Raw genomic sequence first — 23,012 nt, forward strand, 5'->3', positions numbered from 1 at the left:
TAGAAGATCCTCCAGGCTCAGCCTCCCCTCACAGAGGCTGTGCTTAAGTGAGTAATGACTGAATGAGGGATTGAGAGCACCTGACTGAGCTCAGCACTCAGTCAACTTCAGCTGTTGGGCTGAGGCTCTGTGGAAGACCAGTATTTTTATGCAACCTCTTGTGGCAGTGAGAAGCCTTGGGTTAGCCAAGTCCACTGGCTGGCCTCCCTCCCTGCTGGTGTGTGGAAGTCAAGCAGAACCTCCCCCCTCCCCATTACACTTGGACCCCTTAAATCATGAGGCTTAGAGGCAATTCAGGAAGAAGGGGAAGCCTTAGAAAAGGCACCCGTAGGATTTGAGCTAGGTTTAATTAAAACTAGTAAAAATTTAAAATAGCCAGGCTGGTAATTACACCTCCATTTGAAAATCATGGAGGGTATAGATAGCATGCTAGGGGTCTGGAAATAGGGAAAGAGTAAATTAATTACAAGCAATTAGGTGTTGGAGAAGCACAAAGTGAGAGGGATGAAATAGCAAAATATGCAGTTGAAGAGAGAAAAAGCTTGGGATCAGATCTGGGTGGAACTAGTAGAAGCTTGCCTAAGGGCACAGGGGAGCCACAGATGGATTCTAAGTAGGAGAGTGACTCCTGGGTCTCTGAATCTGATTCGTACTTAGATGTCTGTACACGTTTGTATTGGAGGGAAAAACACTGCAGCTAAGAAAAGTTAGAAACTCTAATAATCTATTGCAGAAAGATGAAGGCCTGAATAATAATTTTAATCATAGCTGGAATATTTTAAACCAGGTACTTACCGAATCTATTACATACCTGATCTTGTTCATGCCACAAGAACCCTACAAGTTTGACACTTGTATTATCTCCCTTTTACAGGTAAGTTAACCAAAGCTGAGAGGATCAGTAACTTGCCTAAGATCACCAGTGTTAAGAAAAATAAAATTGCCACCTGCGTGGGGTGTTGTCAGGAGGATGCCCTTTCCAAGAAGGGATTTTCCAGAACAAAACAATTGACCTGCAGGGGCTGTCTGAGAAAATGGACCACACCTTATAAGCAGATAAGCAACACCTGCTGGTAAACCCATTTCCTTCCAGGAGACACAGCTTAACAGAATGGACAGCATACCATACTAATCAATGTATAACTGCTCCCCATTTTGTAAGCTTCCCCCATGTAAATGGAAACTTAACTGTCAGCCAATTAGAACATTTCCTCATTTGCTTCTGCGTTTGTCCTGTATCAGCTTCCCTTTTCTATCCTCTCAGTGGAGCTTCCTTCTACTTCCTCAATGTGTGGCTGCCCAATTCATGAATCGCTCAAGAATACTGTGAGATCTTAAATTAGATGAAAAGTTTTTCTTTTATCACTAGCTATCCAGATCTGTCTGACAGTGCTCTCTCTTCACTCCCTTGGCTGAGATATTGGAAGTGGGGATGAAAAGGAAAGGGCATATGTAAAAAATACTAGGAAATGAATAATTATTATCATTGGCATTATATAACGGTGGTGGTGGTGGTTATAACGACAGTATAAATAAACATAAAAGCGGTTTCATTCGCCCACTACACACTCAAGACTTGAAAGTCCAGTGTCTGGGAGGAGACAAAATTAAGATGACAATATGATATGATACAAAATCCAAAATTTCAGGGTATCACGCCATTCCCGGGCATCGCCCACAATCTGTCAGTAACAGAACCGTCTCTGAACTTTGCGGGCGACTCCGCCCGGCCAACCTCAGGGGCGGCCCGCCTGCCCCGACCCCGCCCCGGGCCCCGCCCCGCCCCCTGCCCCGCCTCCGTGGGCCACGTGGGCGCACGTCCTTGCGCTGCCGCCTCCCGGCGCCGGCGTTTCCGGGTTGGCTGCGTCTGCTCCACCGAAGCCCGGGCCCGGGGTGGCGCACGATCCCCAGCGGCTGCCTCGGCGAGCTGAGCGACGAGGCGGGCCCGGGGTGGGTGCTCGCGCCAGGCGGCTGGTTAGGCGGCCGTGACCCGGTCTCCGCCGGGCGCTCGCTAGAGGTAGGTCCGCCCCGGACCCGCTGTCTTTGGCGCGGGAGCCGCGGCCATGTCGACCCCTCCCCAGCCTTCTGCCCCTCTGCTGGGCCGAGGGTCCCGGGCGCTGTTCTTCCCGCGCCACAGCTTCCTCCTCGGCAGGCCCCAGGCTCCGGGGAATTGTCCGCCCGCGACTCCGCATTGCCTCAAGCCAGCCTGGCCATTCCTCGCCGCAAGTCCAAAGCGAGGCCCGCTGCTGCCTGCGTTATTGCACCACTGTTATCCCCAAATTCACTTTGTACGTTTACATTTTGTGCACCTTTTTCACGTTTGTTTTAACAGACGAAATGGTTAATAATGTCTGAAATTGAGACAGTGTAGTTCTCATTCCGATATTTATGCAACCATAGGAAGTGTTGGGAAGGACTTTACAGATGGTTGATCCCAATTCCTTAGCCAAACGGGGAAAGCAGATCCTGAGAGAATACATGGATATTGGGAACTCACCCAGCTAGTTAGTGGTACAACAAGAATGAGAACGAAAAGCTAAGCCTGTAAATAGACTTTAAAAAGTGGTAAATAGTAAAATTCAGTTAATGTGAAGTGAATGGTAGGTACCTTTGGGCTGGGATCAGTCAACCTTGTTAGACCAGGCTTCCTCCTTTTTAAACCTTGTTTTCATTTTTCAGGTTTAAGTCTGCTTGGCTTATAAAGAAAATGGCAGAAACTTGCCCAGAGCCTTCTGGGCAACTTGTTGTACACTCGGGCACTCACAGCGACACCATCCTGGCCTGTTTTGAGGATCAGAGGAAGAAAGGCTTTCTCTGTGACATCACTTTAATCGTGGAGAATGTGCATTTCCGGGCCCACAAAGCCTTACTTGCTGCCAGTAGCGAATACTTCTCAATGATGTTTGCTGAAGAGGGGGAGATCGGCCAGTCCATTTATATGCTGGAAGGCATGGTTGCGGACACATTTAGTATCCTGCTGGAATTCATCTACACGGGTTATCTCCACGCCAGTGAGAAAAGTACAGAACAAATCCTGGCTACTGCTCAGTTTTTAAAAGTCTATGACCTGGTAAAGGCTTACACAGACTTTCAAAATCATAACTCCCCAAAGCCAACAATTTTGAACACTGCTGGTGCTCCGGTGGTGGTTATTTCTAATAAGAAAAATGATCCTCCAAAGCGGAAACGGGGAAGACCAAGAAAAGTCAACAGTTTGCAGGAGGGGAAATCAGAACCGGTTGCAGAAGAAGAAATACAGCTAAGGGTGAACAGTTCAGTTCAAAATAGACAAAACTTTATGGCTAAAGCAGGAGACAGTGGTTTACTGAATGAAATGAGTCCAGCAAAAGAAATGGAAGCATGTGAGCCTGCTGGTGATGCAGGTAGAATGGAGGATATACCAGCTGAAAAAGATGAGAACTCTGATCCCAAGACCCAGGATGGGCAGAACACCCAGAGTCGGTATAGCAAGCGGAGGATTCGGAGATCTGTCAGACTTAAAGATTACAAACTTGTTGGGGATGAAGATGATCAGGGTTCAGCCAAGAGGACCTGTGGGAGGAGAAGGCGCCCCAGCCCTGAGGCCCACTGTAAAGACTGTGGCAAAGTCTTTAAGTACAATCACTTTTTAGCAATCCACCAGAGAAGCCACACGGGTAATCATGCTTTCACAGCTTACTGGGATGTGTTTTGGAATTTGGAGTAGTATTGATAATAGCTTTGATATGGCAGACATTATACTAGAGCCTTCATATGTGTTATTGCATTAAATTCTCACGACAGTTCTGCGAAGTAGGTAGTATTATCCCCATTGTGCAGTGAAGATACTGAGTCCTAGAAAGCTTAAGTAACTTGCCCAGAGTCACGTATTGGGTTACAGAGCTGGGATTGACAACCACTGCTCTTATTTGGAGTTGTTGGTTTCTCCGTAACTTTCAGGCATCAGTCTCTAGCCATACTTATTCTGCTTTGCGATTCTGAAACATTCCTTGTTCTTGACCACAGCTACACATTTACCCAGGTTGTTTTCTTCTGTCTGGGCAGCTTTATCTCTCGGCCATCCATAAATGCCTTTTCCATTCTGGTCATGTTAACTCAGCATTGGGCAATACAACCTTCTGGGATGACGGAAATGGTCTATATTTGTGCTGTCCAATACAGCAGCCACGAGTCATGTTTAGCTACTGGGCATTTGAAATGTGGCTAGTGTGACTGAGGAACAGAATTTTTAACTTTATTTTGATTAATTTAAATTTGAATAACCACACTTACCTAGTGGCTGCCATATTGGACAGTGCAGCCCTAGCCATATATCCCTTCCTCCTTGCTCGAAGCACTTAACTCACTCTGCTTTGGGTCAGGGAATAGTTACCACCTAAATAGCCCCCAGTTTAATTGTAAGTTTGAATAGAGGGCTGGTGCTTAAGTCCCTCCTATCATCCAGCAGCATCTGGCACTGTGGTTCTGAAGCTGGCTGAGCATTAGAATTACCAAGAGACCTAAAACTACCGATGCCTCAGCCCCACTCCCAGAGCTTCTGATTTAATTGTCTGGAGCTTTGCTGTTTTTAAAAGCTCCTCAGAGATTCAGCTTGAGAACTCTGAATTTTTGTACATTGATAAATATTTGTTGAACTTTAATAGATCCTATTTTGTAAATTTGGTTATTACTTTTATCAAAGATATGTTCATAGTTTAAAGAATTAAATATTTCTACAAGGCATATTGAGAAAAATACTGTGTAGGCTCTTTCCTTTGCCGCTGTGAAATTCTGAAATGTCACAGTGAATCACTTTAGCGCAAGGTGGTTTTCTTCATCAGGGTGGCTACCAGCTAGGGCCTTACAGTCTGCAAACATGTTCTTCACTTCTGGAAATTTTTTTTGAATTATGTCATAGGTAGTTTCCTTTTCTTCTTTTTCTCTATTCTCTCTTTCTGGAATTCGTGCTGTTTGGCTGTTTGACCTGTTGGGTTCGTCCTCTAACCTGTCTTTTCTGTTGTTTTCCATCCTTTTTGTGCCACTTTCTGGGAGATTTCCATTTTCTCTTTCATCTTTTATATTGAGTCTTTAATTTCTTCTCTCTCAATTTTTTGCTTCTGGGAGCTCTTTTCTGTTCTCTAAAGTCTCTTTTTTAATGGCATCTTCATGTTGTATCACAATGTAATATCCTACCTCTTTGAGCATGTTAGTGATGACATTTATTTGTCAGTTTTTAGTGTTTTCTTTACCCTGGGCAGTCTCTTTTTCTGCAAGTTGCTTTTTTCTTCTTGTTTGTTTTGATCTCTGGATCTGTTATTTTCTAAAAACCATATTTAATCATAGTAAGAATGGGGTGTTAAGAAGTTAAGTGGCAGCTTTGTGGGTGTGGAAATGGCCTAAAGACAGTGTCCGCCCCAGAGATGACTTGGCTGGGCTCCCCCTCCTGGGTGATGCCTGGCATCAGCATCTTCAGCTCCCTCACTTTGGGTGGGCCCCTCTTATCCCTGGAGAAGTTGCTTCTGCTCTCCTAGTTGGTGGCTATAGATCCGGCTGCTGGTGTCCTGCAGCATGAGGGAGAAAATGGCTAGGGAGGTCTTATCTTCCTAGTTGTAACCTTTGACTCCTTTCCCTGCAGTAGTGCCACTTTCCTGTGCCTGGTGATCCCAATCCGGAGACCCTTTGTTTTGCCTTCTTAGCAAAACAATCTCCATCTTCTGTTGGGGGAGGGCCACTCTCCTGGTTGCATGGAATTGGGAGACTGGATCTGGGGGACTCTAACTGCCTTTGAAACAGACTGACATTTACACTCCCTCACCTCCATTTTAAGAAATACAGGTCCCACCAATTCTGAGCTTTTGGGATGCTGTCTTAAAAATTAGGTTGTGTCTTTGCACTCCTTACTGCTGGCTTTGGGTTCATCTACTCCAGCTTCCAAAATTGTATTGCTGATGTTGTCTCTCCTGTACACTGACCTTTGGGATATATGCCCTTTTTTTAAGCTTTTTATTTTGAAATATTCTCAAATTTACAAGACAGTTACAAAAATAATACAAACCCCATAAAGAGAACTCCAACAAATTCTTATCCCCACACAGATCCCCAGACCCACCAATTTGAACATTTTGCCACACTTGCCATATCCTTCTATCTGTATCCATCAGTCTCTCAGTCCATCTATCCATCTGTCTGTCTGTAAAGGAGATATATGCCTTTTAAGAGAATTCTCTTTATTGCCATTTTAATGTGAGAGGGAACAGAAAGGTGCACAGATTCTTGCTTACACTGGGCTTCTGGGCCTCTTGTTCCAGGGGAGCGACCTTTCAAGTGTAATGAATGTGGAAAAGGCTTTGCCCAGAAGCACTCCCTGCAGGTTCACACCAGAATGCACACAGGCGAGCGGCCGTACACCTGCACCGTGTGCAGCAAGGCTCTGACCACCAAGCACTCCCTGCTGGAGCACATGAGCCTCCACTCAGGTAGCCGGGCTTGCGCCACAGGGTGGACTGCCACCAGGTTCCCATTCCCGGGTGGGCATTCTGTGATCCGAACGGTCTTTCCTCAGCCTGGCTTCATTTCCCATGTGGTGTCATTGAAAGGCGGGATTATGCATTAGTCAAAAGTATAGAGTTCTGCACAGCACTGAGCACTAGGGCTTGCAAACTGGCTGCCAGTTGACCACCAGCATTTAGTGTTATTGTCGTTTGAATGCCTTTGGACAGAACTCAAGTTCTCCAGTTCTACCACTCCATATTGCCTTACATACTTACGCACATTTATGTTACTGCCCCAGATTCTGAAGGCATTTGGGTTTGCAGGCAAGTTATTGGTATCATTTGTAGAAAATGAGGACCTGAGCCCACTGTGATGGTTACCTTTTTAGTGAGTATTTGTTCTTGACAGTTTTTGCATGTTTCAGTGTTTGGATTTTTATCCGGCAGGACAGAAATCTTTTACCTGTGATCAGTGTGGAAAATATTTCAGCCAGAAAAGACAACTAAAGAGCCATTACCGAGTTCATACAGGTACAGAAAAGTGCGATACAATTTGGATTGGTGGGGGAGACGTACAAATACAGATTACTAGTTTCTGAAACATTAGATTCACATTGGAGAAGATAAGTGAATCTTTAGGGGAAAGGGTTTTAAAAACAATCTAAATTCCTCGGCCTTATGTTAGTCTCTACCACCATGTTATTTGTGTTTAATTTTTATACTACATTTTTGGTACCACAGTTAGAAACCTTAACGGAAGTGGTATCTTTCAAGGGCACCACTTGCCTGAGAATTGTCCCAATTGACTGGTTGCTGGTGATGCCAGGACAGGATGTCATCACCCCAGGCTTTATCCCACTTTTGTCTTCTGTTCTTCCCTGCCAGCTGATAAGAAGGGAGTGTGCGGTTGGGAGTGTAACTTGAGATCAACTGGCCATAGCCTCACCCAAAGGAGTTCATGTGTAGGGAGATGGGAAGGGTCCCAGCTTTCTTGAGGCAGCAGCATATCCCCCATGTGGTGAGGTGCATAGGAAAATATGAACCGTTTCCAAATTAATAAAAATTACTGTTTTTTTTTTTTTAATTAAGATACCATATTTAAAGTGATTATTTTTCAGGGAAATGCTTAACGCAAATCACTGAAGAAATGCAGGGGCTGCATATATGCACTGACACTTTTTTTATTGTTGCGACAAGGCCTCTCGTTACCGGAATGCAACCATTGCCATCGCAAATTCATGGATGTGTCTCAGCTAAAGAAACATCTACGAACACACACAGGTAAAACTCTGTCTCTGCATCCCTTTCTGGTACACCTGACGTTTGCAGAAACGTGAGGAATGAAGTACCCTGAGTCCCCTCTTCAGGCTGTATTTGGAAATGTTTATTGTAAATCGGGTGGGAATTTTATACGTAGATCATGTAGAAGCCCAAGCAGAATGCCGTCAGCACCGTTCTGTGGGGAAGTTATAACATCTCTTTGTAGAAGAGCAAAACAGAGATCACTTACCAAGCACTTTTTATATATGAAAAGGCATTTAATACTAAAAAATAGTTCCAAGTCTGAATCTGGTTCTGTGTTTCACACTTTTACTTCAGCATTAAATATTATCAAGATAATTTTTTTAGAGAAGGATGCAAAATGAAACAAAGAAACACAAAGGTAGCATCAGGGCTCACCATTTTCTACTTTTCCCTACAAGTAGAACTTACAAGCATTGCCACCTCCAAAAAAGTCACCTTCAGGCATGAGAGGAGGCAGTATTGATTAGGGCAGGCCAAATTCTTTCATTTAAGATCAGAAGAGTAAAAATGTGGGCCTCTTAAACCTTTTGCTCAAGAGCCCTTATTAAAAATGAGCCTGTTAGATTTTCTAAGGAAAACTTTCCACTGTAAGTTGATTATTTAGAGATTCTGTTAAATTGTGTACCAAAGTTATCAATCAGATTGGTTTGTGTTGCTCTGAACAATTTTTTGAAAACATAAGCTTTTCTACTTAAAGCACAGGGTACGAATTGTATGAAAATGGGTTTCCATACCCTCTTTCTACAGACATTGTCATGAATAGGTTCTGTGAAGTTTTATTCATCCATGGAACAAATATTTACTGATCACTTCCTGGGTCCCAGGCACTGCTCCAGGCAGGAAGGGTACAGCAGTGGGTGGGAGGGAGAGAGCCAGGTTCTTGAGGACCAGTTTCTTAGCAGGGAAGTCAAAGAGCAAATGGGTACACAACATATAAGGTAGTGGGGAGTGCTGGGAAGAAATAAAACGGTAACAGGCCCATGTGGGAAGGGCAGCTGCTCATATTCACCTGGGGGCTGGCTTGGGAAGGCCTCACTGACGAGGTGACATCGTGGGTGGGACCCTCTGTGTGGTTCAGGAGCCAGAGCCATTGTGGACATCCAGAAGAAGAGTATCCCAGGCAGAAGGACGAGCAGGTGCAGAGCCCTGAGACAGGAGTGTCCGTGGCATGCTGGAGAAATGCCAGAAGGCAGCAGGAATGGCCCAGGCAGAACTAGGGCAATGGGGGTAGGAGGGAGCGGTGTAAGTGGCTGTCACAGGCAGCCAGCTCCACTACTGCAGGTCTTCTACCTTAGCTGCATGGACCTTCGCCTGAGAAGCTTTAAAAAATACAAGCTGGCCCCAAGCCTGGAGAGTCCAAATGAACCTGGGTTAGAGCTTGGGCACTGATATTTTTAAGAGCTCCCCAGGTGATTGTAGGTGCACTCAGGCTTTAGAGCTTTGGAGGCCACAGTGAAGACTTGTATTTTATTCTGAGTGAGAGAAGCAACATAGTTTGACTAAGGATTTTAATAGGCTCACTCCAGCTGCCGTGTGGGGTAGGGGGAGGGACAGCACAGGTGGAAGCAGAGACCCATTAGGAGGCCGTCACGGTGATCCAGAGGACAGATGACGGTGGCATGGCACAGTGTGGTAGCAGTGGAAGCAGTGACCAGTCATCCAGCTTGGGATCTGTTTGCTCTTGATTGGCTGTGGGGGAAGAGGAAGAGGAGGCAAAAACAACTGGAAGAATGAAAAATTGTGGGATGACTGTGGGAGGAACAAATCAAGAGTTAGAATTTGGACATGTTGGATCTGAGCTGTCTATTTGATATCCACACACAGACGTGGAGTAGGCAGTTGGGAGTTTGGGTCTGAAGTTCAGAGGACAGGTGCCCGCCAGAGATAGAAATTTACTCATTTCCATGTCAGCCTGTAAATAGTCTGAGAAGCTACAATGAGAACACCTAGGAGAGTGTGTAGGTGGGGAGGATGAGGTGGCTTGGTTATGTTAAGTAATGCCAGAGATGAAATGTTTCATCTTAGTTTTTGTCTTCTGAGTATAAGGCTTTAAGGCAACTTGTGGTCTTTATGAGTAGAAGCAGGCCTTGAAGTGGGGATGACAAGGAACAGAGGGTCTCTCCCCTATAATCCCAGTAAACTCTTCTTACCCTGTCCACTTTGGGGAGAAGCAGAAGAGGAAAATAGATGTGTGATAGGCAAAAAGGAGACCGAACGGGCTACAAAAAGTGATTTGTATGACTTAGAAATAAGAAAAGAAATCAAACCCAAAACTTGAGCTCATTGAGGTCTGGGTCTACGAGTCATCTGTCCCTAGCATGGAGATGTGCTCAGTGTTTGTTGGTACTCCCCGGGCATTGAATGGAGTGTTTAGGGAGAGGCTTCCTGGCAGAGTGGGTGCCCACCTCTGTAGACAGATGTTAGGGTGCCGAGAAGGCCAGGCCAGGAAGCACTGACTGTTACGCAGGGTCATGCTCAGTTGGAAAACCAAGACTCTTGTCTCCCAGTTCTTTAGTGGAAACTTTCTCTGCATTAGGTGCACCATGCCAAGCACCAGGGAAGTCAGAGATATGTGAGAGATGGTCTCTTCCCTAAGAGGGCTTCATTAGTGAGGGAGATGGACTCATTTTGAAATGGCACGTCAGGCAGACACACAGTGCTGGTGAGGTCACCATAGCTCATAGTCCTCAGATCTTATCGCTGTTCCTGGAGTTGTTCAGGCTCGCAGGGACTGAGTAAAGCCAAGGCAAGCACACTAACAAGACTGATAAACCAGTAAATATATTAACTTAGCAAAGGGACTGCACCTTTCTTTTGCCCACAGTATCTCCTTTGTGGTATCAGTCTACCTGAAAACCAAGTTAGGAATCAGAAAGTTGCTTGGTGAGCTGGGGCAAGTCAACGGAATTAGCCGAGGCCATGGAGAAGGCTGGTGAGTGACCTCTGACCCCACCGTACAGTCCCACCCTTCTAGTGTCTCTCTTACATGGATAGTGTTAGATAAACACTGTTCTGTACCCTGTGGGCTCCTACTCATGTCGCTTGCCCTGCCTAGTAACACATAATACAGTTAGTCAAGTCACATTTCTTTTGTATGTTCTGCCTCATTTTTTTGGATTGGATTTGAAGCTTCCCGAATCTCCTTGGCCATGTGTTTCCAGACCATCCATCAGTGTCACTCATTCTCATGTTTCCAGAGATCTGGGACCCCTCACTATAACACAACCTCTTTTAAGAGTGTCAGTACAGAGGAGCTAAGATGGCAGCATAGAGAGGAGTGGAAGACTGTTAGTCCCCCCCAGAACAATTCATAAATGACCAAAAGACTAGTAAATAACCTGGAATAACTGCAGGGAGACAAACATGACTGTCCACTCATCATCCACCAACGTGAATTGGGAGGAATGCCCAAGATCGCAGCATAAAATCTGTAAGTAAAAACTACAGACCCACGCTGAGAGCCGAGAGCCCCACCCTCACGGAAGCCTCGCAGTGCTAGAGAGAAGCACTTTCCAAACAAGCAAGTGGACCTCAGCCCAGATCCAACTGTGGTTTTAATATTAACCGCTCGATACAGTGAATTCCCACAAGCACACAGAGGCTTTTGGTGACAACTGACCTTGGGAGAGTCGGGGCATATATCTGTCTCAGGACGGGGAGCACAGAGGATTGGGTGCTATCTCTGGCTGACTGGTGAATCCGGGAGCTTTCTGTCCCTTTCTCTCTGTGGAGAACACCTCATCCGTTTTCAGCCCTCAGCACTTTGCAGTAAAGAATGCCTCAGCCTGTTTTAAAATCAAAACACTTTAATCAGCAGAGTCAGAGAAACAAAGAACTTATTGATATGCAGATGATCTCTCTGGAGGAGGCATAGCTTCCCAAGAGGAAAGGGAGGGGCCCACCTCTACTGCCTGCCTTACCAGAACCGTACCCCAAAGCCTGAGTGAGGAGAGCCACAGGCCACACCCTCTTATACCAGCTGGTGACAGGCTGACAGGTGCACCTGCTGGGCAGAAAAGCACAGGTGTGTCAGTCCTCTAAGAAAAACCATCAGGGAAATGGGATACTGAATATTTCTTCCTTCTGTGACCTGAGCCTGTTCTTGTCTGGGAAAACCTAATTGGGGTGGCCTGGGAGATCAGATGCCTAGACAACAGAAAACTACAACCTACGCTAAGAAAAACAAAGTATGGCCCAGTCAAAGGAACAAACGTACACTTCAACTGAGATACAGGAATTTAAACAGCTAAAGCTAAATCAATTCAAAAAGTTTAGAGAAGATTTCACAAAAGAGATAGAGGCTGTAAAGAAAACACTGGGCATACATAAGGCAGAAATTGAAAGGTCAAAAAAACAACTAGTAGAATCTATGGAATGAAAGGCACAACACAGGAGACGAAAGACACAATGGAAACGTACAACAGCAGATCTCAAGAGGCAGAAGAAAACACTCTTCTGGAACTGGAGAACGAAACACCTGAAAGCCTACATGCCAAGGAGCAGATGGAGAAAAGAATGAAAAAATATGAGCAACATCTCCAGGAACTTAAGGATGAAACAAAGTACAAGAATGTATGTATCATTGGTGTCCCAGAAGGAGAAGAGAAGGGAAAAGGGGCAGAAGCAATATTAGAGGAAATAATCAATGAAAATTTCCCCTCTCTTATGAAAGACATAAAATTACAGATCCAAGAAGCGCAGCATACTCCAAACAGAATAGATCTGAATAGGCCTATGCCAAGACGCTTAATAATCGGATTATCAAATGTCGAAGACAAAGAGACAATCCTGAAAGCAGCAAGAGAAAAGCGATCCATCACATGCAAAGGAAGCTTAATAAGACTATGTGTGGATCTCTCAGCAGAAACCATGGAGGCAAGAAGGAAGTGGTGTGATACATTTAAGATACTGAAAGAGAAAAACCACCAACCAAGAATCCTATATCCAGCAAAGCTGTCCTTCAAATATGAGGGAGAGCTCAAAATGTTTTCCGACAGACAATGAGAGACTTTGTGAACAAGACACCTGCCCTACAGGAAATACTAAAGGGAGCACTACAGAGTGATAGGAGAAGACAGGAGTGTGTGGTTTGGAACACAGTTTTGGGAGATGGTAGCACAGCAATGTAAGTACACTGAACAAAGATAACTGTGAATACAGTTGAGAGAGGAAGGTTGGGATCATGTGAGACACCAGAAGAAAGGAGGAAAGATAAAGACTGGGACTGTGTAACTTGGTGAAATCTAGAGTGCTCAACAATTGTGATAAAATGTACAAATATGTTCTTTTAAGAGGGAGAACAAGCAAATGTCAACCTTGCAAGGTGTTAAAAATGGGGAGGTATTGGGGGAGGGATGCAATCAACGTAAACTGGAGACTGTAACTAACAACAGGAACAAAAAAGAGTCTCGGTACAGTGTGATAAGACCCAAAATAGAGGTTTGAGCTCCACATGCTGGAAATGATTCACTCCCCCAGGAAAGTCTGGGAAGAGGAGTGTCCAGACAGGAACAGGATGTGCAGAGCTTGAGGGTGTCGAAACCCAGTGCCCAGGGGCTGCAGTGAGGGATTCCACAGGTGAGCAGGTTGGTGGGATGGCTGAGCGGGGTGGGAGTAGGGGCACATAAGATACTGAAGGTGGGAGGAGGCGTGTTTTGATTTGTGTATTGAAAAGAACTCAGGCAGCCCCAAGAGGGTAGACAGAGGGAAGGTCCTGAGGCTGAGTCTCTTGGGAGCCTCTTTAGGGAAGAAAAATGAAGACTGCAGGTCAAAGGAGTGGAACAGAGAGATGTATTTGAGAGATACCTGGTCTAGGAAAAAATATTTGGTACTTCTGTGACAAAATGTTAGTGCCCCAAATATAAAAGTGAGCACCCCAGTAGAAAACTGAGCAGGAGATGTGATAAAATGATGTTCAACTACATTAGCTGTCAAAGGAAAAGGAATGTGCTTTTTTTCCCCCCATTAGATTGGCAAGTATGTGAGGAAATGGAAATCTTTATGTACTGTGCATGGGAATATAATTGAGGAACTTTCTGGAAAGCACTTTGGCCATATGTAAACAAAATTTAAACTGCCCAATTGTGAAAAGATGTTTGCGTGAGGATAGTCATCACCAGTAGGACTGCATAGAATGTCGCAAGCTTAAAACTCGACCTAAATGTCCCTCAGGAAGGTATTAGTTCGATAAATTTTTTACAATATTCACAGTGGAACACAACACAGCCTTTTAGAAGAGTGACTTTAGAGAAGGGCGTGGATGGTCTCGTGGTGGGGAAGTGTGCACTCCTGCACAAGTCCGCCCAGATGTCCGTGAAGACGCTCCTCAGTGTTGGGAGCAGTTTTTACATTCTCTGTACTTTCTGATGTTATTTGATAAGTTTTAATGAACATGGGTAATTTTTAAATTAAAAACGAGCTGTATCCCACAGTGGGGAGCAGGATACTTAGGCAAGAACACAGAACCAGAGAGGGGAGCAAGCCCTGGAGGCTTCTCGATGCCTGTGCCTGGCACAGGCTGCAAGGGGCTGCCCAGAACCAAGAAAGTTATTCCTGCTTGAGTGGGCAGCTGTGGGAAACTCAGCGAGCTGTGAGAAGCAGGTACTACTGAGTTGGGGCGGTTTCAGTCACTGGGGTAGGATCAGTGGAGTATACTGCTGAGAAGGGGGTCTGGTAGGAAACTTAGATTGCTTAAATAGCGCTGTCAGCAGCTCCCTGGGTGAAACCTTGAGAGTCGCATGCGTGACCACCCTTCCCTTTAATCTCCATGCTCTAATCCTCCTGTAATAAACTTCGTTCTGGTCTCACTGCCACCCAGGCCGGATCGGCTCAACCTTTTCCTTCTGTCTCTCCTTCCATCTCCTGCCACCTTCTGGTCCGGGCCTCAGCACCTCATGTGTAGACTGTCACGAGAACTGCTGCCAGGTCCTTCTGCTTCTACTCTCAGCCTCCCTGGTCCTCCTGACACCTCAGTCACAGGCTTGTTTTCTCAGTGCTCTTGTCATGTCATCCTTCTGCTGAAACTTTCAGAGGCTCCACAGGTCCCCTGCCTGGAATGTATTGCTCCTTGTAGCCTGGCCTCACTTTGTAGGCCCACCACTCCTTGGCGCAAATCCTCAGCCCTCTTCATCTGCACCGTGTGGTCGTTGCCAGCACCAGCTTTTTGGACAGACTGTACTGCTTGGGCTAGTGCCTGCTTCAGTTTTCTGTTCTGTCTCTTCAGTCTAGCCACATCCTGCCTCCACCCACATCCATCATCTTGTCTGAACTCAGTTTCATTGATACCACTCGTTCAAATGTTGACACAAATACAGCCCTATGCTACTTGATTATTATCTGAATTTTGTCTTCTCAAATAGACTGTAAATTATTATTTTTAATTCAATTTTATTGAGATATATTCACATGCCATACAATCATCCAAAGTGTACAATCAGTTGTTCACAGTACCATCATGTAGTTGTGTGTTCATCACCCCAATCTATTTCTTGAACATTTTCCTTGTACCAGAAAAAAGTGAAAATAAGAATAAAAAATAAAAGGAAAAATGAACACCCAAATCACCCCCCCACCCGATTTTTCACCTGGTTTTTCCCTGTTTTTTTTGTATCCATCCATACATTGGATAAAGGGAGTGCAATCCACAAGGCTTTCACAATCACACAGTCACCACCCCTTGTAAGCTACATTGTTAAACAGTCATCTTCAAGAGTCAAGGCTACTGGGTTTCAGTTTTATAGTTTCAGGTATTTACTTCTAACTATTCCAATACATTAAAACCTAAAAAGGGTTATCTACGTAGGGCATAAGAATGCCCACCAGAGTGACCTCTCGACTCCGTTTGGAATCTCTCAGCCACTGAAACTTTGTTTCGTTTCATTTCGCATCCCTTTTTTGGTCAAGAGGATGTTCTCCATCCCATGATGCTTGGTCCAGATTCATCCCTGGGAGTCACATCCCACATTGCCAGGGAGATTTACACCCCTGGGAGTCAGATTCCACGTAGGGGGGAGGGCAGTGAGTTCAACCGCCGACTTGGCTTAGCTAGAGAGAGAGGGCCACATTTGAGCAACACAGAGGCACTCAGGGGGAGACTCTTAGGCACAGTTATAAGCAGGTTTAGCCTCTGCTTTGCAGTAATGAGCTTCATAAGGACAAGTCCCATGATAGAGGCCTCGGCACATCAAACCTCCAGTCCTCAATGTTTGTGAGAACATCAGCAACAATCCAGGTGAGGAAGCCCAACACCTCTGCATCCTCCCCCAGCTCCTCAGGGGGGCCCTGCATATATATTTTTATTCTTTGTCAAGTTAATTTGGGATGTGTCGCTATTTCACACTAACCTATGCACACCTACCAGGTCTCACTTCCTATTGAAAGTTCCATGTAATTATGGTATTTGAACAAACTGTACGAGTTACATTGTTTAGGATATATAGATCTTGCACCAACTAAACATCTCTTACCTTGGTGTCACATGGAATTTGAGGTTTTAAAATGCAGTCAGTATTGTCCTTTACCCTTTGGCCCAATTTGCCCTAGTCTTAACCACATCTGCTTCATTCATATCTCTAGTTGAAGTTTGGACTCTTTTTCAGCTTTTTTAACAGTTGCTATATGTGCTAATACCGACTTTCGTATCTTCCGAGTTCTAGCTCTGAGTTTCAGGTGTCACACAGATATTCAAAGTTCCAGGGATCGATCAGGTTATACATAAAGGGAGCAGCATCTTGAAATCTGGAGATAGCCATTACAATTCAGGAATAGATGTGACTGCTGTAAGAGTTTACAATCTAGGGACCGTTACAATAAGCCTTTCCCTGATAAGCTGTGGTCTAAAGTTCAATTCTGAGTTTACACATTGTAGTTAGCCTATATTGGTGAGGCATTATAGTGTTTGCCTTTGTTTCTGGTGTAGTTCACTCACACGCCATCTGCAGGTTCCATTCACCTCATTGCGTGTCTCACAGCTTCACTCCTCACAGTAGCTCAGTATTTCTTTGTGTGTACACATAGCAGTTCACCATTCTGTTCCTCAGTCAGTGTACCCTTAGACCACCTCCACCCATTGCAAATCATGCATACTCTCTCCGTAAACACCAGTGTGCAAATGTCCATTCATGTCCCTGCTCTCATATCCTCCAAGTAAATGCCCCCTAATGAGGTTGCAGGACGTTTGTGGCACCCACCTACTTAGTTTGTGTGGAACCACCCCACTGTCCTCCAGAAGGGCTAGACTGTAAATTATTTTTGAGGCTGGGAATGTGACTTTTGTTTCTTTCTTGTTTCTCAACTCTGAGATGAATGCTCTGCCCCTTGTAAACAGTCCCTCAGTGGTTTAGAACTGAATACACTTAACAAGGTATGAGTCAATCAGTTGATAAGAGGATTTGTTATCAGAAAGACAAATCAGAAGCCAGGGAACAGGAAAACCTTCCCCACGTTCACCTGAGCTAGGAAAAGTTTTCTTACTGTCCTTTTCACTCCTCAAAGAGCTTTAGCTGAAAGATGTTATTCCTTGAAGGGATTTCCATTATTTTGAACAGTCGTCCTTAAAAAACATTTGCAAACAGAAAGACTTTCTGAGATCTTTCCATAGGAATAAGCCAGTCCCCAGGGATAGTGCTTCACAGAACTTTACCATCATAAGCAAACAGAGTTAGGTATTCAGTCTTCGAATCTTGAGAAGGAGAAAATGAACTGAGATTATAGTATGTTCCACATGCTTCTAGCTCTGGTTTGGAAGGCTATGGAAAGATAATGGCACTGGCCTGGTCTTGACCTTTGGATAGGTAAGAGTTAACAGTGCAAAGATGCAAACTCATCTTTGTCATCGCAGTGTCCTCCACCCAGTATGGTGCTTGGAGAAATGTCCAGCCTGAATTTTAGAGCAGATGTTGTGAAAAGGAAAGCTTGCTGGCCATCCCCTACTTCAAATTGTACTCATCCCTTGCTGTTATCTAGTTAAGCAGGGTTTGAGTGGACACGCACACACAAATCATCTTGTATAATAATGGGGGAGGGGGATAGACCGTAAACAAGTAAACAAAATATATCATATGAAATGGTGATTATGAAAAAAAAGTGGGGAAGCAGACTAAGGAGTGCTTTGGGGGTGGGGCTGCTGATAAAACCTTCCTGGTGAAGTACATTTGAGCAGAGACTTGAAGGAGAATAGGGAGTGAGCCCTAACTGGGAGACACCAGGGGGAAGGCATGGCAGGTAGAAGGAATGTGGAGGTTTGGGGCAAGGAGAGGGGTGGGGAGAGCAGATATGTGGTTTCTTGTAGGCCAAGGACTTCGGCTTTTATCTCTGGGTGAGGGGCCATTCGAGTTTGCACCCGCAGTTTGGAGCACTCTGACTTTGCATTGAGTATCACTGTGGTTGCCGTGTTGACAGCAGATTGCAGGGGGGCAAGAGCAGAAGCAGGGAGACCATTTAGGAACCGCAACCGTGATCCAAGCAGTGGTGTTGGCTTGGAGGTGGTGAGAGGTGGTCAGATTCTGGATATATTTGGAGGGTAGATACAAATGTGAATAACACAGAATCACCCTAGTGCACAGGGGTCCTTTTGAAGGTCAAGTGGGCTCCTCTTTATGGGAAGTTATTGGGAAGCTGTTAAGATAGGAGAATGTAAATTACTGTTATCTCTAAGGGGAAGGAGGAAAACCACAGGAGTAGATAGGCGTGCTCCATTGTTTTCTACATGTAATCACTTACCTCCTTGTTTCAGTCTCTAAGTTTTTAAGGGAAAGAACAGTGCCTTGTTAACACTTTCTCTGTACCTTCTTGGTACTTAAGGACCCAGTGCTTAGGGACATTGTCAGTGCTTGGTAGTACTTCATTCATTCATGTGTGCATCATATTGTGGGTTCAGGTGATATTTGCCTTGTTTTATGCTGAAATTATATTTGTAAACACTTCCCCTTTTTTTTTTTTAGGTGAGAAGCCATTTACTTGTGAAATCTGTGGCAAATCTTTCACAGCAAAGAGTTCTCTTCAGACCCACATAAGAATCCATCGGTAAAGTTTTGCAGATATTTTTCCCACATGGAGTCCGCATTCAGCCCTGGTATTCCGTGGGGTGCCCTGTTACCTATATAGTCCTTTTCTCCAGATTATTACTCTGGTAGAATTTTCTGTGTAGTTTATTATTTTATTTTACCTTCTCAGTAAAGAAATTCCTCACTTAGGCAAAATCAGGAAAACTGATTCTGACCCAGTAGAAGTTTGTATTCTTGATTTTATTTGTTTATTTTTGATTTGGGGTGGGAAGGAGGCTGGTGCAAAGCTTAAAATTTCAATCAAAAAAAATTTTAAGTAATGTTTTCTGAATAAATGTTTTTGTTGACACAAATTTCTACCAGATTGGATCTGGAAGTTCTCCTGAAAGCATCATGAATAATTAGGGGCTGTACAAATTTTCAATATTGGTAATCATATATATTAATTTGAGTCTAACAGTTGGCTTTGAGAACTAAAACAAAACAAAAAGAACTACATGTATATTATTAAAATGTTATAAAATGCATACTATGGAATCATAAAATTTTATCACCTCTAGCCTAGCCCTATCCACCACCCTTGCTCCAGCATCACTCCACCTTTCCTGGGTTTTCTTTTAATTTTTTGTTTGTTTGTTTGTTTGTTTGTTTGTTTTTGAGATTAGAAACTGAAACCCATGGAAGTTGTGACTCACCCCAAGTCCTTAAGTTAGTGGGAGAACTTACAACTTTTGGTTCCCAGTAAAGTTCATTTTCCTCTATTCATGCCTGCTTTTTCCTAAATAACCAGGCAAGAGATAAGTAGGTATTTAGGTTTTTACTATGAAATATTTATTTTCTTGTAGAGGAGAAAAGCCATACTCCTGTGGCATATGTGGCAAATCCTTCTCTGACTCCAGTGCCAAGAGGAGGCACTGCATTCTCCACACAGGCAAAAAGCCTTTCTCCTGTCCTGAGTGTAATTTACAGTTTGCTCGCTTAGACAACTTGAAAGCTCACTTGAAAATCCATAGCAAAGAGAAACCTGTGTCAGATGCTGGCAGTGTTTCTGGCAATAGTAGTACTGAAGAAGTCAGGAATATTCTTCAGCTGCAGCCATATCAACTCTCTACCTCTGGAGAGCAGGAAATTCAGCTCCTTGTAACCGACTCGGTACATAACATCAATTTCATGCCTGGTCCCAGCCAAGGAATCAGCATCGTCGCTGCTGAGAGTTCCCAGAACATGGGTGCAGATCAGGGTGCTAATCTCACCCTGCTCACACAGCAGCCAGAGCAACTGCAGAATCTAATTCTTTCGGCTCAGCAGGAGCAAACAGAACACATTCAGAGCCTCAATATGATCGAAAGCCAGATGGAAGCCTCACAGACGGAACCGGTGCATGTGATCACACTCTCCAAGGAAACCCTCGAACATCTTCACACCCATCAAGAGCAAACAGGGGAGCTCCACTTAGCGAGTGCTTCTGATCCGGCTCAGCACCTGCAGCTGACACAGGAGCCTGGCACACCCCCACCGGCCCATCCTGCGCCCCAGCCCACACCACTCAGCCAGGAGCAGAGCTGACCTGTGCCCTTGCTTGACTGCACTGCAGGGCTCTTCTCCATAAGCCAGCCACATCAGGATCGTAGATGCTTGAAGGCAGGCTTTCTGCAACACCGGATTAACAGAGCCTTACAAAGATGTGATAGCTGGCTGATGTTTATAATGTTGTCCATCCAGGCAGCAAGATATGTGTATCGTGTCTTATATGTAATACTGGTTTGGATTTAACATTTCAATAATTGATAAATTTCATCTACTCCCTCTCTTAAAGATTGAGTTAATTTTTCTTTGGGTCATTGATTTAGCCTTTCCTATTGCTATTAAGTGTTCACGGTCATAAGTTTAAGATCTTCCTGACTTTTCCAATATTCTGGTTTTTTATTTTTTAGAACAAAGGAGGTCATAGTGATAAATTGGGTAAAGTGGTTGGTTCCACTTCCTTATTTCCCTTAGGAAACAAGTCAGGGCTGGGTATAACAGATCAAAGCATTTGGGAAATGTGTTCTTGTAATAACTTCCAATCTCTTAAGAAAGTTTCTCTCTCTCAACAATCACAGTGGGCTCATTGTGTCATGTTGAAGGTAGATTCAAAGACATATAAACTAAATGTCTATTTTACTCAGAATTCATGTAGCAAGAAAGCCAAAAGTATAGAATTTTTTAAAAATTCTAAACTCAACTTTTCTGAGAAACATAGATTTACATATTTTTTCAAAAGCATATTATTAAAAATTTAGTTCAGAACTCTAAAAAGTCTAATGAGATTGGATCAAGACCTTCACCCCAAATGAATTCTTCATTTGTTATCGCAATATTTGATCTTCATGATGAAGTTACAGCTTTGTTAGTTATCCTAGAAAATTTAAAATTTTAATTCAGTATAACTTAAATGTTAAATATACTCGACTGAATTCCAATTATCTCTGAAGATATTGATCTATGTATTTTGTCTGATAATTTTCTGGAAGTGGGGAATTACTATAGTGAATTTTTATTGTGAACTAAGTTAAGTCCCACAAAGTGGACACATTTTTTTAAAAGTAAATACCTTCTAATCTTATAAATAATTTTGAGTCTCAGAGACTTAGTAGCCAGCATGTGTTTTTAATCGTTGGATGATTCTAAATTATTATCAAAAGATTAATTTAGATTTGGGGTAGGTTTTAGAGTTCCGTGTATTGTGTTGAACACTTTGTGACTGCTTACTCTCAAGTAAGAGGGTTTTTGAGAAAGGCCCTCAGAAGAAGTCAGATAATAGGACATCTAAACTAGCATGAAGGTGGTGGAGAGTAAGGGGAACTTAACTCTGCAGTTAACAGCAACTTGTTGCCTCATTTTAGACATTGGTGATTTCCATGTTCATCAAATAGGTGTCCTGGGAGATTAACGAAATAGCGAATTCCTCTCAGGTTTGAGAGAAGATGGGAACTTTTTTGTTGCATATTTGCCAAGCTATATTTTATTGTTAATGTAATTCTTGAAATTTTCAAAATGATATATTTTTATATGTATCAACCAAAGTAATGTAAATCAGGTCTGACTAGAGCAGAGGTATAATTTTTACAAATGTGGTTGTACTGTAAGTATTATTTCAGATTCTCCATTCAGTCATTTAAATTACTTAAAGCTTATTTTTAAAACAGATTTTTCACCAGCTTTTGAAAACCTACTGGTACACATTTCTCCAGGAGGTACATAGTATATTAAAGCAAATGGAGGTACATAGTATTAAAGTAAATGAACACTTAACTACTTTCTCTGCATAGCTAGATAATTATTCAGGAAATATGGTTACATGGCTATTTATAAAACAAGTTTAAGAAGTTTTATGACAGTCTACCTCAGTGCTGTCTGATAGAAATACAATGTGAGCCATGTGTAATTTTAAATTTTCTAGTAGCCACATTAAAAAAGTGAAAAAAAAAAAAGGTGAGATCAATTTTTATATATTTTATTTAACCCCACATTTACAAAATATTTTCATTGCAGCATGTAATTAATGTCTTAATTGATTTTTATGAGATATTTTACATTCTTTTTTTGTACCAAGTCTTCAAAATCTGGTGTATATTTTACACTAATGCAATCTCAATTTGGATGCTGATTGTTCATTGGGCATATTTAGATTTCATAAAGTTTACAGATTACAACCTGGTAGCAAGTGTGGAGAAACAGAGTATGCTTCTAAAGAAATGGCAGAGTATTATGCTTTCTAGCTGCCAAAATGCACCTGATGTAACTTTTGAAGATCCCTTTGGTTTTCTTTCAGCAGAGGGCTAGCCTTGGGCAGATTTGAGCTCTTACCATCAAATGAATTTATTTGTGTGCTTGCCCCTGTTTCCTGAATCTTCTTTTCACCTCTACCCTGTGTATTTTCTGCAGTTGGTTCTTGCATTTTACATGCCATGAGCAACGAGTTAGATGATGCTGAGGAATAAAATGAGATTCTCATTATAGAGGCTTACATCTGGATTTTCATGAATTGTAGCAACAACAAAAATATCTGCCACATATTGAGTTATTACTATGTGCCTGGAGTAAAGCCAGGCACTTTGAGTCTGTGTCTTATCTTGGTGCTTCCCAAACCTTTTCCATGTCATGGCACACAAAAAATAGGATTTGTCCAGCGCCCTCTGCTTAGGGGACTCCAAGCACTTCTGACCATAACTGGCATTAGAGGGAAGAGGGG

General features: G+C 43.4%; 1 protein-coding gene across 11 annotated transcripts; it reads left to right on the plus strand.

The window, feature by feature from the left end:
- Nucleotides 1-1,842: 1,842 nt before the first annotated feature.
- Nucleotides 1,843-22,777, plus strand: ZBTB24 (zinc finger and BTB domain containing 24). Of its 11 annotated transcripts, XR_005218000.1 has the most exons (8): nt 1,843-2,017; nt 2,680-3,656; nt 6,288-6,455; nt 6,918-7,001; nt 7,589-7,751; nt 10,600-10,707; nt 18,716-18,797; nt 19,624-19,647. XR_005218000.1 is itself a non-coding variant. In XM_037843973.1 (7 exons), the coding sequence occupies exons 2-7, from the start codon at nt 2,708-2,710 to the stop codon at nt 20,342-20,344; spliced, it is 2,088 nt and encodes a 695-aa protein (XP_037699901.1). In that variant the 5' UTR covers nt 1,843-2,288; nt 2,680-2,707; the 3' UTR covers nt 20,345-22,777. The 11 variants fall into 11 exon arrangements, 4 of the variants coding, with proteins under 4 accessions (XP_037699901.1, XP_037699900.1, XP_037699902.1 ...); XR_005218001.1 differs by lacking the exon at nt 10,600-10,707 and having other exon boundaries at nt 19,624-19,679; XR_005218002.1 differs by lacking the exon at nt 19,624-19,647 and having other exon boundaries at nt 7,668-7,751; nt 18,716-18,727.
- Nucleotides 22,778-23,012: the final 235 nt, after the last annotated feature.

This window comes from Choloepus didactylus, chromosome 7 (assembly GCF_015220235.1).
Source record: "Choloepus didactylus isolate mChoDid1 chromosome 7, mChoDid1.pri, whole genome shotgun sequence".
Taxonomy (NCBI): Eukaryota; Metazoa; Chordata; class Mammalia; order Pilosa; family Megalonychidae; genus Choloepus; species Choloepus didactylus.